The 16157-nt window shown below is 31.1% G+C and overlaps 3 protein-coding genes across 5 annotated transcripts; 1 reads left to right on the top strand and 2 right to left on the bottom strand.

Moving 5' to 3' along the window:
* Positions 1-1322: 1322 nt before the first annotated feature.
* Positions 1323-4479, bottom strand: LOC122532491 (BTB/POZ domain-containing adapter for CUL3-mediated RhoA degradation protein 3). 2 transcript variants are annotated; one of them, XM_043661282.1, is made up of 5 exons: positions 4320-4479; positions 3769-4081; positions 3489-3687; positions 3194-3344; positions 1323-1513 (listed from the first exon to the last, which is right to left on the bottom strand). In XM_043661282.1, exons 1-5 carry the CDS (start codon positions 4477-4479, stop codon positions 1506-1508), a joined length of 831 nt encoding a protein of 276 aa, XP_043517217.1. In that variant the 3' UTR covers positions 1323-1505. The 2 variants fall into 2 exon arrangements, with proteins under 2 accessions (XP_043517217.1, XP_043517216.1); XM_043661281.1 differs by lacking the exon at positions 1323-1513 and having other exon boundaries at positions 1520-3344.
* A 383-nt stretch (positions 4480-4862) lies between these two features.
* Positions 4863-5936, top strand: LOC122532492 (intraflagellar transport protein 20 homolog). Its single transcript, XM_043661283.1, has 3 exons — positions 4863-4994; positions 5521-5675; positions 5821-5936. Exons 1-3 carry the CDS (start codon positions 4871-4873, stop codon positions 5932-5934), a joined length of 393 nt encoding a protein of 130 aa, XP_043517218.1. The 5' UTR covers positions 4863-4870; the 3' UTR covers positions 5935-5936.
* Positions 5937-6790: 854 nt separating this feature from the next.
* On the bottom strand, positions 6791-11296 carry LOC122532493 (probable protein phosphatase CG10417). 2 transcript variants are annotated; one of them, XM_043661286.1, is made up of 6 exons: positions 10916-11296; positions 9939-10218; positions 9000-9765; positions 8783-8924; positions 8236-8691; positions 6791-8151 (listed from the first exon to the last, which is right to left on the bottom strand). In XM_043661286.1, the coding sequence occupies exons 1-6, from the start codon at positions 11024-11026 to the stop codon at positions 7918-7920; spliced, it is 1989 nt and encodes a 662-aa protein (XP_043517221.1). In that variant the 5' UTR covers positions 11027-11296; the 3' UTR covers positions 6791-7917. The 2 variants fall into 2 exon arrangements, with proteins under 2 accessions (XP_043517221.1, XP_043517220.1); XM_043661285.1 differs by having other exon boundaries at positions 8783-8930; positions 10916-11293.
* Between the last annotated feature and the right edge of the window lie 4861 nt (positions 11297-16157).

Here is a 16157-nt window from a genome sequence, read left to right as displayed (position 1 = left end):
GTGACTGTGATGTTGGTACAAAATCAGGTTGGTAAACATGAAATATAAATTTAAAGATCAGCTACAAGTAAATCATTAAGAACAAAATTTTGCTACAGTACGCGATAATAAACTTATACTTCATTATAACATTTTCAATAAAAATGCAGATTTTTAAATGACTTATTAAATAGTTAAAATATTAGTTATTAATATTATATTTTTATTAAATAAAAAAATTAATTTTTTTAGCTAAAAATTATTCGTATAAATGTTTTTATAATCTTGTACAAGATTTAATCTTCAAATAATAATAACTAAATAAAATATTATATTATAAATAAAATTTTTTTTAATAAATTATTCAATTCAGCGAATATTGGGACAGAAAATAGAAATAACATTCAGGATAAAAATAAAAATACGATAAAATTTATGAGAATATCATTGACCAAGAAATCATTTTAATATACATATACTGTTTCGTAACTTGTGGGGCCCACTTCGGGAGGCCAATAGGATATATATTTATATGACTTTTTTTCATTATTTTTAGGCGTACAATGAGCTCCCTATATAATGCACATATTTATTAATTTACAAATTGTTATAATATTAATTTATTCACAAATTAATATTTTTGCTTTGCTATTATATTTGACAAAAATTATGAAACATTGTATTTTGTAAATATGTTTTTCTTGAAGAAAAGTTACAGAAATGTTTTTAGAAAACATTCATTTACATAAATAAAACATACATGTATTTATATTATCGTACAATGATATATTTATTTCTTAATGTATAAAGCAATAATGAAACAGATCTTAGTCATCTTGATATTAATTCTGCAATGGAATTTAGTCTTAATAAAAGTGGTCTTTTAATAAAGTGTACAATGACTTTTGTAAATTGCTGTATGTAGAATATATAAATTTTATTGTAGAATATTTATTGAAACATGAACATTACTACTGTTACTAATGTTATCTAAACTTAAACCTACATAAAAATTATAATTTGATATACGATATAATGTACTTTTCATAAAATATGTTAAATATGTTATTATTATCTTTTTATAACAATACACACAGTATGTACACATGCAGGACTATTTATATATCTAGTAACTAGAATTTAATATTATTATTTCTTATGATACTATTATTTAATATTTTATTCTTAATCTACTTTGGCAAGTTAAATTTATCTGTATTTCTGTGTACATTTGTAATATATAATTTTAAAAATTATTGGATATATGATTTCTACATAAAAAAATGTGAATAGAAGAATATTTTCTTACTTGAGCAGTATTTAGATGAAATTTTTTAATCTTCAATTAAAAAATTGAATTAACTGGTAATTTTGAAAATATCAAAAGGTAATTAATTCACCCGGATACAAGACAACTTTTTACATATTATAATAAACGTTGCTGGCTTGTACAATGTGGCTAGATTAAGAATTTCGTCGATTTAATAAGTGGACCATGGCTACCCTATGTATTTTGATGGGATGTACTAGTTTCCTGAAAGAAAAGATAAATGATCAGTATAATTTTTAATTTATCTTTGACTATAATTAATTCTATTTATTTTATATGAAGATATGTAATTTGAAGAAACGTCATAGCTCGTGTCGGGTTTACCTGACAGAGAAGGCCATTAAAACTGTGCTCTACTGTGAGGTTGAAAAATTCAAGCAGCAATAAAGTTTTGATTAATATAATATATATTGCATTAATTTACATGTTACATAATTCTATTAAATGTAGTGATTTATAATAAATGCAAAATATGAACCACATTCGCTAGCTATAATTCCGAAATTTTCTTACATAAAATTATAGGAACTTAAATTCTTTTTTGTTGGGAAATTTTGTTATATTACTATAATATACCATAGATATCGTCTTGTATTCGGGAGAATAGAATGAGTTTTTGAGTCAAGAATTCAATAATGCAAATAGTAATGAATTGGAATACATATGGTCCCATCATTAAATATAGGAGTTTTGCACCATATTAAAAAAAATATGCGATATTAATCTGCAATAATCATTTGGATCATAATATATTTGTTTTTATAAGTGGAAGCGTATAAGCAAAATAAAAAGCATTAATACGAAAAAAATGTACCACATTTTGGAATGATATACAGAAATTAACACAAAGCTTATGTGCTTATAAAAGTCAATGTCTTGTTCATAATAAAGGACCAATATTTGTACAATCAAGGAATTAATTATAATCTGAATTAATTTTAAATTATATCAGATTAATTTATATGTTTCATTATAATTATTTTACTGGCAGTGTTTACTCCACATCATCCTTTAAGCAGTTTAGTAGAATTTGAGTTGAAAAATGCAAATAGGCATGTTTTTTTATTTTATTAATTTATTGACAGATAAATTTTGTTCTATAAAAAAAGAATATAAACACGACGACTTTATACTTATGTTAATAATAATAATCACCATCATCATCATTATAATATGATTGTATAATAATAATAATAATAATAATAATACTTATAACAGGTAACAATGCAATTCTATATTGTCCAAATTCTTTATATGATTTAGTACTCCAAATAACTGCTTAAAAGTTGTTATAGAGTATAGGAGTAAATAATTCCATTGACCACAGAATGGCAACTTCGACTTATTCACTTCTGACATGAACATTTGGCACATAAATAGTACTCGTATTTATATTCTTTTAAAAATACGAAATACAAAAACGTATTCTCATATTTTTACATATTTCTAAATCTTAGGATATACTGAATGTATGAATAAAGGCGAATTTGTCATTCTGTTCTAAAAATGATCCCAGATATGTGAAATAATTAGGATGTATAAATATCGATTAAACGACAGTGTAAGACTGTAATGTGAAACTTAGTGGTACAACTAACAACCAATTCAAATCATATTGTTCATTCAATTTTGTATGAGAGAATACATACATATATCCCATAAGTATACATGTGTAGATGTTTATATATATATGTATCCATGTGTATATAAAATTTTGTTTATGTCTTCCTTTTCACACGTCTTACTTCGTATTAGCTCGTGTTTTAAGGGCGAGGACTCGAACGACGCTAAGAGTCGCTGGATTGGGAGGAGTAAAAGGGGTAAGGTTGGGTCAGTTGGTGTTTTGTTTGTTGGAGCGAAGGCGAGCCAAGCCTGAACGCTCACCCTCTTCTTCATCTGATGTACACGGTGGTGCACCACTGACTGCACCGCGCGATGACGTTGCTTGCATTAATTCTTGATCAGGACCATTTCGATGTTCATATAATAAAATATTTAATGTTTCTTCATAAATTCTAGCCTCTGGAAACTCAACCTATGTATTAAAAATTAAATCTTTATTTTGCTCTCTTTATATTGGTTATAATTGGTTATAATTGGTTGTTATTTCACGTTATATATTGTATATAATTTCTTCAAAATCAAAATATATACAATATATGTATACACATTACATTACCTTTGTGTGTTTCTTGTCAGTTGCATAAACGATGGAGTGGCAACAAACTTCTGCAACTTTGCGACCATGACCATAAAATGTCCAACAGCAAATCTCACTGGAGCCAATCACATCTTTAATAAATAATACTCTACGACCAAATCTAAGGGACATTTTGTCGAATAATTCTATGTTTTTTAAGAGATTGTCATCTGATGTACTGTAAAGACAAGGCTTTTTATATTTATTTATTCTTTGTTTCATTGCATATTGCAATTTCTTAAGAAACAGATATTATCACCTTGTATATGAATATTTGTTATTATGCCTATTAACAAGCAACTTTACTACTGGTTTAGTAGTACTGTTAATTAGTAATTGTTCTTCTTTTGGAGAAGTGATAAGTGGAATTCTACAAATTGGTTCTGCTTCCCTCTCTTTTCGAAGAAGAGCTTGTTCGCAGGATTGAGCTAATTCAGTAATGCAATAATATTTTGCTTCCGCAAGTAATTCTGCCATTTCTCTGGTGCTTTCTGGTAATGGAACTGAACCGTCCCTTAAGAAATTTAAGATTGTTCCAAAATGCTTTCCACACCTGTCTATCAGTATCCAACCTGTAAATCACATTTATATTTTTTAAGCAAAACGAGAAAACAGTAATCGTGTTTCTAATGACGTGCATGCAAGTAAGAGACACTGAATGAAATTTTCACAAATGAAACTATGATCCTACATTGCAGGATTTCAAATATGAATTTTTATGAAGTTGCAAGAACATTGATTGAACGTGCGAAATGAGCAGAATGTAATGTCACTAGCACGTCGAATTTTAACAATAATGTGAAACGTCACCTTCGGGATCTCTAAGAACTTCCATGCGGCCACTAAACATAGCACGTAACATAGTGTCATGTTTTTGGAGTGTTCCTAAAGTGGTATAATGTAAAGAACCGCCGATATTGAGCTTCACATATTCAGAAGGGTATTTGATTGCTTTGTGATTTCCGGACATAACGAACGACAATGACGACGCAACAGATCGTTGAAAGTTAACGAACAATCGGATTCAAGTTTTTAAATGCTAAATGTAAAATACAACGGAGAAAGAATAAAGCGTTGCGTCTCTCGGGCGCTAACGCAACGATGAACGGATAACCAATGCAAAGACGTTTTACGTGGCATTTATTGGTCTCGTTTTAAACATTGAAATCTCGTTGAATAAAACACGATTCACTACTACTTCGTGTTTTACGATTCGGCAAAAAAAAAAAGAGAAGAAACATATACCCTATCGCATTCCCATTTTGGCCAGTGACTAGTACTAGACATGAAGAAACGAAGACTGGCACTAGATACGCGCAGGCGCAGCTGTCTAAGAGTTGATCATTTGTTTATTAAAGAAAATGGCTGATCCTTTGGCAAAGTATGGAATTTATATTGACGATTTGAGCAAGATTCGCGTGTTGGAACCGGAGGTTGGGAATCAGACGAATAAGCTCAAAGAGGAATGCCAGAATTTCATTTCGAGTGAGTTTCATTGAGAAATCGTCACAATTGCACAAAGTATACACTTACCTCTTTCATATACGTATATGCGATTCGAACGAAGAGATTAAAGAATTTTCAAGTCAACTCACCCCGTTATTTTTTTTTATCGCTTGTGCATTTAGCGATTGTTAACTATGCTCTCTTGTGCAAAACAAATGCCCGTACATTCTTCCCTATAGTAATTGCTGCCATCTATATTACCGCCTCAGATGTGTTTTTGATCGGTATTTTAAAAGCACCATTTGCCAGAATAATAAGAAACTCGATGTATGTAATTAATTATTAAATTAAATACATTTGTTCGTTTCCTCATTATTATACACACAAGCGTGTTTCTTTTAATTCATTTCGAAAAAGTTACGTTGTCGAAAATATCTCTGATAACTTATGTTTAAATATAATATTTAAAATAACATACTTTGTACTGATTGCTTGAATATTTCTTTCATACGTATCTCTTAGAATCGTTTTTCTCTTTCACTCGATGTTGTTCTTTATTTTCCAGAGATCGTCGAGTTTCAAACGAATTCCGATGAATTTATACAGCTAATAGATCAATTGGCAAATGAGGTGGAAAAGGAAAAGATGAGAACTATTGGAACCCGGAACTTGCTCCGCTCTGTCGCAAAAGAAAGAGATGCCCAGAAACAACAAATTCAGGTCGTTTGAAAATTAAAACATTTCATGGTTATGATTATTTGTTATGTATAATTAAGTGAGATAAATCTTATCTCTTTGCAAGATTATGTAAAATTTATGTATTCGAATAGATGTAAACCAATTTGAAAACATTTTCAAATTCCAGGCGCAGATCATTGAAAAATCTATGGAACTCGAGAGACTTCGTATACAATATGATTCGCTAAAGAAGATCGAAATGGAACAGCTGGAAACTATTGAACAATTAACAGTGAATTAAAGGGCTGATTTTGCAACGAGGATTGATACTCGGCCAAGTACGTCCGTACTTTCCTTGCGTCAAAATTTAAATGTTCACGTAAACAAGAAGGAGAATAAATGAAATGACTAATGATAGTTAGAGCGACATATATTATGAAACAAGATATTTATACATAAGTTCATGACAAAGTTTGCAGTTAAGACGGTATTGGGGTTTAAACCCTTCTTCATAAGACGGCATCAAATATACACACTTGTTTCGAAGGTTTTCAACCCCTGAATCAGAAAGGCACATTAGTTAATTCTGAATCATTCTACATACTGTCTCTAATATACTACTAATTATTTGGACAATAATATTACTTGTTCTTTTCCGTAAAAATTACGATTGCTTTTCTTTCTTCGTGCGAACGTGTGAACTGTTATATAATTACTGTCTGCTAACAGCCGCACTTACATATGAGCAGTTGCGAATGATGTATTACAATATAAAACTTAAAGCAATCTTAAATACAGCGCAGATGATCAATTTATATTAATTATTTATCTAACATCTATATTAGTTTATCGAATATAAACTTTGTATGTTTTGTGAATAGCCGATCGTTGTTCCTAACGTATGTTCATGTTATGGTGAAAATAGTGATAATGAAATTATGATTGTAAGATAAAAAAACTTATAAAGTTATGTTTCCACAGTTGTTAAAAACATTCTTCGCTTATATACTGTAACTATATAGAAAAAGAATTCAATAATTTGCATTAAAATAAAGTATGTATTTCTTAAAAACATATAAATAATTTAAATATCTTTTTCATCTTCACTTTTTACATATTTTTTTTATGATAAATTAGATTATTTTTAATACATATCTCATTAATTTCTAAAATGTTTTTATATTTAAATTTAATCTATAATTTTATTGTTCTTTTTTTTAAATATTATTTTCATGTCATCATAAATTACTGTCAGATATTTAAAAAAAATGTTAAACATTTTAAGTAGACAATATTCCATAACATAGTACATACCCTTTTAACAATAATTTTTTAGTGTAAGATCACAAATTAGCGATGCGTAATATGCAACTGACGTTATTACGCAATACAGTTTACACATTTTGAGACTACTCGCACACCCATCCATTCAACCACTATACCCAGGGATTCAAAAATAAACTTTATTTCGTAAAAATAAGAAATGGTATCGTGTTGAATTACAAGTATAAATCCTATAGCCTAAATTTATAAATATATACAATTACATATCCACTATGGATGTTATCTAAAAACTCAAAGAGTATATTTCATAGATTTTAATGGAGCAAATGGGATGATGTGTATAATTCAATTTTGTTTCATAGAAAGATAAAAACTGTTAAGTCAGAATATTGAAAGTCATTTAAAAAATTTATTTTTAATTTTTAATTATACGATGTCTTATACTATTTGTAAAATCTTACAAGGCTTTGACTTAATAAATGATTTTAGAGTGATTTTATTTATATTTATTTATACTTACCATCTATCTTATCATTATCATAGAAAGTACTTGTAAAGTGAAATATTTATTATTTCGTCAATTGTACAGAATGTTTATAAGACTGTCTTATATATTTTGTACATGACATTATCAAAACTTTAGAGCGTATAATACATTATACAGCGAAAAGAAAATTTCAGCAAAATGTAGCGAAAAATCAACTGTTTTCAAATTAAGGAAAAAAAAAATAATATCAATTTATTCGTATTAAATTAATTTCTAAAATGTCGAAACGTTAGCAACAAAATATCATCCCCATATGCTCCAATTGATCAGTCTGCCACCAATAGCCAGTACTAACATACTTTACAAGATATTTGAAGTAACTGGTATCGATCATCATTGAGTATCCGCTCGAAATTCACAGTTCTATAGAATTACATAATTTTACATAAATTCACATTTACTCATCTGTTTCCAGAGATTATAACAGTTCATAGTACATATTTAACACGTTTCTCACATAGTCGTTTCAGTTTTGAGACGTTTACAAGATTTCGTTGTATCTTCCTGTATAATATTCTCTTCTGTGGTTACAGGTGGCGATACTGATCTTTTAGCAGTACGTATTTCGGCAACAGTACTATTCGTTATAGTATCAGCCGATGACTTAAATCGAACTATTACAGCTGTCATATTATCGCATCCTGTACCATCTCCACAGGTATCAGGTGCAAGACAATGATCAAATAACTATAATGAAATACTTTAATTAGTAAATATAATATGTATTTCAAGTGAAAGTATGGAAAAAAATAATGGAGTATATTTTATTACCTCTTCACAGATCTTTGATAGTTTTTCACAATTTTGTGCCAAACGAGCACGAATAAATTGTACAACGTCTTGACTCGACATAAAATTCCAAATACCATCACAAGCAAGTATCATAAATTCATCTTTTTCTGGTTCAATTGTGATATGCCTCACATCAGGAAGTGCAGAGATCATTTGCTCTTGCGGTGATAAATCAACATTTTGTTTGTAAGCATGGTCCCCAAGTGCCCTTGACAAATTAAGGCCACCATTTACTCTACCATCAGCTGTTACTTTCCCACCAGCTTTTACTATACGCTCCATTTCTGGCTCATCTTCAGGCTTGTGATCTAAACTAAGCTCTATAGCGTGACCATCTCTGCATAACACACAGCGAGAATCTCCAGCATTTGCTACATACAATTCATTGCCCTTTAAAACTGCAACCACTGCAGTACATCCACTATCATAACCTGGCTGTATAAATTTAATGACGCACATTTATTTCAATATAGTTATAGCTTGTCGCGCAAATGGTAGGATATATTCTATAAAAAAGCCATCATACCTCTTCTGTATCCATCATAAGACTTTCACTGTCGTCATCATCATCGTCGATATTAGCATCCCCATCTTCATCTTCATCTTCGTCTTCGTCTTCATCTTCTTCACTTTCATCTTCATCCATATCTTCTATGTCATCTTCATCGCTAAAACTGTATGACAAGAGTGCAGTGTATTGATGATCGTAGTTTCATATACAAATATTTTATTAAGTTGTCTACCTTTCTGGAACACCATCAAATGTTTCATCATTTTCATCGTCATCATCATCCTCGGAATCTTCATTGTCTTTTTTTAGAAGAGTATGATATAGAGTCACAGGTTGAATTCTTCTTCTACCAGTACTGGTTATACGTTCTTGCTGTTCTGCATCTCCGTTTTCAACTGGAGTACAAGAACTGCTTGATACATTATCACCCCCACCTTTACTACTATCTGCATCTCCAATTCGCTTTGACTCTGCACCATTCAATTCTGCCTCATTTGCATTTAATTCTGTGCATGTAATTTTACCAGGACTCGTAACTTTTGTGTTTACATCTTCAGAGCTATCGGGCATATCTGCACTTTTTGTCCCTTCCACATCTGCTGTTGATCCTACTGGCACAGATACATGTGCATTTCCATTACTTGTAGTTGAATCAAGAACTTGTTCAGCTTCATTGTTTCCAGGACATTCCGATTCTTTCCTCTCTGTTATACTAGACAAAGTTGATCCACATGGTTGGCTGGAACTACTCACATCAGTTTCATTTGTATTCCACGAAGATGAAGATGATGAACATCCTGCACCAGATGACGAAGAGCATGCTTTCTCTTTACCTCTTCGACCACGTAAATAAGGACTTGCAGAACATGCTCGTTTATTGCATTTTTCGTTTTTCAAATTTTTTATAGTAGGATTCGATTCTGATTGATATTTTGCCATTACTTCTTCCAATGGCATCGTTGCCTCCATACATAGGTTATTAACATTTTCTTCTTCATCTATGTGTAATATAATGTACAAAAACAACTTTATTAAATATGTTTTTGTACAAAGAAATAGATGAAACAATACTAATAATTATAAAATGTTATAATTATCGGTTTAATATTTACATAGATGTAATTCATATAAAAATATATTTCAAGAAATTTTAGTACAAAGAGAAACGTACCAGATTCATTTAAATCATCTTTTTTCTTATCTGAAGTAGATGTTCCAGCAAGTTCTTTAAGAATACTAACTACCTCAGGTTTTTCAAGTGTGGCATCAAAGCCTAAGAAAGCATCGAGCAGAGCTTGTCTAATGTCTCCTTTTTTGTACGCATCAGTTTGTTTAATAAAATCTGGCAGATTACGTGCACAATATGTTGCTACCTCATGACCACCATGCCCATCATACACGGCAAATAGCGAAACGTTTTCGTCGAAATCTATGCAACAGTTATGTGCATCCTATAAACAAACAATTGTATGTTTTATTCAAATGCATATATAATCCATGTACTTAAATTTGAATCTCAAGAAATCTCAGGATGTTTAAAAATCTTTTTGAAAGATTTGTTTCACTCCTCACATGTAATCAATGTTTTAACAAACAAGGTTACTTGTTGCTATATGCAAATTATTAATAAAAAAATATACTTTCAACTTGTCAGAACATATTAAAGAATTATATACAGATAAATTGTATCACTTTACAAATAGAAATACATAAGACTTAATTTCTTATAAAACATTGTGTAAAAATTATAGATTAGTTGCTTAAAAAATTATCCCAATAAATATGCAGATAACGTATACTTTCACAGCAAGTTTAATAATTATATTAACGATTGCAACATCGTGGGGTAGATCGAACTTTCATTCCGGGACGTGTGGTCGAACCCACACGGCAACGAATACTCCTAATTCCGCAATATGTGCTGTTTTGTTCACAAGGGAAACGTCGAAGCACACTCGGTACTTGTCGTTCTCGAATCGAGATACATAGACTGAATTTCGCGCTTCGACGCGTAAGATGGATTGCGTTTGCGATAGATCAAGATGAACGTTGCAATGCTGTGGCGAGAGGGTGAGCCGGCCGAGACCGTTCTCTGACTGAAACGAAACTGGATAACGGTGCACTGGCCGCTCGAGAGTTTTCGCTTACCTCTTGACTAATTCGCCAGCCTTGCATGGAACTCGCGCCGAACGCGACATTCTTGCCCACTTCGTCGCTCGACACTTTCTTCGTTATCGGTTCCGACAAGTATGCACCCATTTTCGTTCAAACCGGCAAATCCTCTGTTGATTATCCGCCGTCTGCGTAAATATCACGATTTCCTGGTGAAATTACTGTTCGTAAGCGCGGCGCACAGTCGTTAACTAGCCTCCATGACCGGTTTGGGTTTCTGTTTTCACTGCGCCGCCAGCTCCATCTAGTCCGCCACTTCTCCTACATGCGCACTTCGTTTTCGCGCCAAACTTTCGACCATCTCTCCTTGTCGTGGAACATCATTCGATCTTCTTTCGGCGAAGATCTATCCTTCTCAGCAGGATGAACCACGTTCTTCCCCCAATTTCTCAATGCAACGAATCGCTTCGTCGTTTTCGTTTAGAAATTTAACAAATACAAATGAGAGTGTGCATGTTGCACGTTGCAACGAATTGCAATGAAGCAGCGATTGTGTGTAAGTACTGTGCAACTGTTGTGTAAATGCAAATGATTCGTATTCACGATCTAGAATAATCACGTTTCTCCTTAGATATTTCTCGGGTTTTCAGAATCTCTGCATCTTCTTTTGTGAATCTGTCGTGAATCTGTTTCTTTTATTGTCAAGAAGCTTCATTACTACCGAATTAAATAGGTTATATTCATTCAATTAATGAAATTTAAAATTAAGTTGCTACGTTTATTTGACTTAGATAAAGAAATTATAACGAAATTATGGATAAACTGTTAAATCAATTGTCTTATTCAATAGACGAGAAAGTTTTTACTTGTTTCAGTTTGGACGATATATTTTCGTACATACATGTGCAATGATCTTATTAGCTTTGGGCAAAGATTACAGCGCCAATGAAACGGTAAAACCCAGAATTAAAATATGTATAATGTATGTATAATTGATATTTCTCGTGGTCGATCTATAATCTATAGTATTGACGGGTAACGCGGAACCGTTAACGTTTTAGGCGGGAAGCACAGTGAAAGAAAAAAGAAGAATCAGTTGTCAGGCAAAGATTATAATCAATAGTGTTTATATTTGCCTTTTAATTATTAAATGCGTTTGCGATTTAGAGTAGTGAGTACTAATTAAAAGCGTTATTACGTACGTACATTCGTATATTTAATTCAATCACCGATGTTGGTTAGGAATGGATATAGTATACATGCATACATATATGCCCGTATGTATGTTCATAAAAGTTTCCTCATAAATATTTTCGTGAATACGTTCGTAAGGAAATATGTATTGAAATAAGTAACGAAGCATGAAAATTTTTATAAAATTGATATAATACGCAATTTAAATTTCCACTGGAATAATGCAATTATATTTCGTGTAGTATGTACGAAAAAAGTATTTTTCTATATTTGCCACGTGAAAAATTTGATTCGAATCAACAGAAGCAAATTAAATTAGCCTACGTAGACATAATAATATATATATTTATTCATATCTCATTTTGTGTGTTTATAATCACTTGAAGCCTGTTCGTGTACGTTTGAAACTTTACTATACCAAATTCGCGACGCGAACTTGTTGCGCGACGGTTAGTCTATTCTTGACAATCGGGGTGTCAAGACGCGTCTTTCTACGTCGTGACGTTTATTAATTATAATACTTTCGTCGTTGTTCTATCATCATTACTATTACCTTCGTATAATTAATGTACGTTTTTTACTTCATTATCTATCGTGTATTATTATTATTATTTGTAACTAAATTATGGCTGTCGTGTATATGTGTATGTGATCGTTTTTATGGCTGTCATATCGGTAGTTTGTATTGTGAGTTTTCAAAATGAAATTTTATCTCGATTATTGTATTTTAATTTGTTCCTTTTATACGTCTATTTGAAAGTTTTGGTTTTCTTTTGTACAGATTATTGGCTAATTTTGAGGCATCAAGCGAAGTTTGAAAGGATGCTGCTACGATACAGTAAGATTTATTTGTTTTGTGTTTGTTTTTTCTTTCGATTGGATAATTAATAACATTTATTTAGTATTTAATTCGTATTTATACAGTCTTGGACAATTTTTTGAAAAAAGACGTTATCATTGACGGTTTGAATATGTTCTGCGCATCGCGTCGTTTGTGCACTGCGCAGCTTCGTTACGAACAAAAAAAGCGCGCCATATTTGATTAATACGAGACCATATTTGATACTTTAATAACGGTTTCAATGTTACAAATTGGTTGTATTACGGAATAATTTACTAATATTTGAGAATATTAGACATTTTGTAATGAATAATAATATTTCTAATTGTTCTAATTATTCTTTCTTTTGCAGATGTGTTTTTTTTTTAAATATTTGTTTCTGATCACCCTAAGATCTCACAAGAGAATGTAACCTGTCCTGAAATACAGGAATGTAAGTATTTCTGTATATTTTATTATTATTTTATTTTTTTTTATTATTATTTCTTATATTGTTATTTTGTATATTATTTATCATTATTTTAATTTTTAAATTTAGGTATATTTTATCAACGGTTTTTCAGTCTTTCTTCTTCCTGTTCCCTGGAAAGAATCTAATGGTGCTTGTAAGTGACATTGCATTTTATATTATTGAATTCAGTTTCTTTTATTTTATATTAATTATTATTAGTTAGAAAATAAAATCTGATTAAAAATTTAATAAGTTTAAACTTTTTGTTTTTGAATTCAGTCATTAAAATTTTATATTTAATCTTTTATTATTTCAAACTTGCCAAATAATTTTAATAAGAATCCAATAATTTTAATAAGAAGAAGTCCTCTGTTTAAGAAGAAATTATGATGGTTTATATTTTGATACAGATTGTTTCCATGGGATTCTTATTTGACGATGAACTTCACAATGATCCTGGGCCACTACAGATCGATGACAACAGTCTTCGCATTTAATTGTGAGTCGCATGTATTTTTGTCTTTCTGGTCGCCTAATCGTAGGACGAAAAGTCCGACTCGACAAGGATGACTGGTTATATTATATAAAACTTTTAAGCATAGTGACTATGGTAATTATTTTCTTATCTGTGTTTTATTTATTAAATCAGGATAAGTATTGCACATCACTAACATTATAACATGTGCATTGACTCGTGACTCGTTTTTGGCTTTCCCCATCGATTTTTCAAATTTTTTTGATTCTGATTGTGGCAATGATCGTTATGATTGTTGCTTGTTAATGCTTAATTTCACAACTTTTTTTTCAATTAGGCAATCTTGACCCTATGTTTAAATCAAAGAAAGAAAAGGTTAAAGAGATTAGGTAAAAATTGCCTTAAAATAGAAGAGGGCTACAACTAACGATTTATTATCCTTTGGGTGGAAAATCCATCCAAGGCATGGGAAATCCCTCTTGTTATTATTTTGTCACTATGCTCGTTTTCAGTATTTATGGTATATAGTGTAGTATTTTTTCTTTGGCATCATATATTATTATATTTGGCAAATTGCAATTTTTTATTACTGTTTTGATAAATGAATTGCAGTTTGTATTAGAGCTGCAAAATAATCTAGATTCCGCGTTGTGAATTAAACCTTTTGATTGAATGTTCAATTTGCACAGAGAACTATGTTTTAATGTTACAAATGATCGCTGATGATTGTTTTTACTATTTTTATTATAAATTGCCGTGAAATTCTCCAAGAGGACGAAATTCACAATATTTTTGCTGCTTATTTTATCCAGAAATCAAATTAGGAAGACTTAGTTAACTTTGACGTGAGACATAGTTGAAGTTGTTTTTCCATTAGACAGGCATAACAGTCTTCATTAAATTTACATTAGAATTTCTTCAACCAAGATGAAGTTAAGATTTACACGTTAATTATTTCGTCGTTTATGAACTCTGAACACGTGAATACATCGTTCAAAAGTAAATTGTGTGCATAAAGAGCACTGCCACCGTTGGGCCGATAATATCGCGCGTGACACGAAAATGGTAAAAGGGGGTCAAGTGATCTTCGGAACGTGGGACACGTGAGAAAGCATTGCAACGTCGTATCTATTCTGTCGTTAGTCGATGGTTACGTTATTATCGAATGTGCCGATGTACCAGGAGCTCCGGCCCGCTTTAATCATAACACGTCGTGCAGCGTATAGATGCCGTACGATCCGGGGGAACGTTGCAGCCGTTGTAGGTCGTGGTGGTTGGTAAATGGCAGTGGAGGATGGGTTCGTGTGTTGCGTGATGGTCGCCGTTTATCGATTCGCGCCGCGCCGCGTGAGGAATGAAGTCGTGGTTAGATGCTCTATGCCGTAGCCGTGGCGTGTCGCACTCTCTCCTATTTATATGTCGGCGCATCTGTGCGTTTCACCTGAACGCATCTATGTATACACAAATAACCGTGGCGGCAGCGAAAGTAGCAGCGCCATGCAACTTTGCGTTACTCGGAATCGTTATGGTTTCGCCTACCTGCTGCCGTCCGTTACGGTCTTTGAATCATCATTGAAGCCTGATTTCTGGCTTTCCTTGCACGTTGAAAACAGCACCGCATTATTTACAATTCACGAAGGAAACGCGAAGATTTATATTGGTGCACAAAAAGATTTGTGTAGGTGCTACTATCCATCTCTCATAAACGGCTTTGGTCTTTTTATCTTATTTATTATACTATACTTATACTATATTTATACTATATTATATTTATTATACTATACTTATATCTTATTTATTATACTATACTTATACTATATTTATACTATATTATATTTATTATACTATACTTATATCTTATTTATTATACTATACTTATACTATATTTATACTATATTATATTTATTATACTATACTTATATCTTATTTATTATACTATACTTATACTATATTTATACTATATTATATTTATTATACTATACTTATATCTTATTTATTATACTATACTTATACTATATTTATACTATACTTATACTATATTTTATCTTATTTATTATACTATACTTATACTATATTTATATATTTGTATATTATCTCACTGATATATTTTGTCTTGTTTATTACTTTACTGGAACAATGAATATTTTAATGTTCATGAATGAAATCTGTTAATTATACTTTGGAACTTGAACCAATTATACTATTGGAACTTGATATCTGTTAATTATACTTGATTAGGACAATTATACTTTACTAGAACGGTGAATACTTTAATGTTCATGAGTGATATCTGTCGATTAACAATGAGTTACATTTT

This window comes from Frieseomelitta varia, unplaced genomic scaffold, assembly GCF_011392965.1.
Source record: "Frieseomelitta varia isolate USP_RPSP 00005682 unplaced genomic scaffold, Fvar_1.2 scaffold_456, whole genome shotgun sequence".
NCBI classification, from domain to species: Eukaryota; Metazoa; Arthropoda; class Insecta; order Hymenoptera; family Apidae; genus Frieseomelitta; species Frieseomelitta varia.
Note: the sequence above shows the minus strand (reverse complement) of the source record. Positions and strands in the feature narration are given on the sequence as shown.

What these genes read in the sequence shown, in the direction of transcription:
- LOC122532491 (XM_043661281.1), bottom strand. Translation starts at nt 4,479, where the DNA reads ATGTCCGGAAATCACAAAGCAATCAAATACCCTTCTGAATATGTGAAG. An exon ending in AGTTCTTAGAGATCCCGAAG is followed by an intron (nt 4,082 to 4,319) that starts GTGACGTTTCAC and finishes TGTGATTTACAG; the next exon opens with GTTGGATACTGATAGACAGG. An exon ending in AACAAATATTCATATACAAG is followed by an intron (nt 3,688 to 3,768) that starts GTGATAATATCT and finishes TTGTCTTTACAG; the next exon opens with TACATCAGATGACAATCTCT.
- LOC122532492 (XM_043661283.1), top strand. Translation starts at nt 4,871, where the DNA reads ATGGCTGATCCTTTGGCAAAGTATGGAATTTATATTGACGATTTGAGC. An exon ending in ATGCCAGAATTTCATTTCGA is followed by an intron (nt 4,995 to 5,520) that starts GTGAGTTTCATT and finishes TTTATTTTCCAG; the next exon opens with AGATCGTCGAGTTTCAAACG. An exon ending in CCCAGAAACAACAAATTCAG is followed by an intron (nt 5,676 to 5,820) that starts GTCGTTTGAAAA and finishes TTCAAATTCCAG; the next exon opens with GCGCAGATCATTGAAAAATC.
- LOC122532493 (XM_043661285.1), bottom strand. Translation starts at nt 11,026, where the DNA reads ATGGGTGCATACTTGTCGGAACCGATAACGAAGAAAGTGTCGAGCGAC. An exon ending in AGATGATTTAAATGAATCTG is followed by an intron (nt 9,766 to 9,938) that starts GTACGTTTCTCT and finishes TATTACACATAG; the next exon opens with ATGAAGAAGAAAATGTTAAT. An exon ending in TTTGATGGTGTTCCAGAAAG is followed by an intron (nt 8,931 to 8,999) that starts GTAGACAACTTA and finishes CTTGTCATACAG; the next exon opens with TTTTAGCGATGAAGATGACA.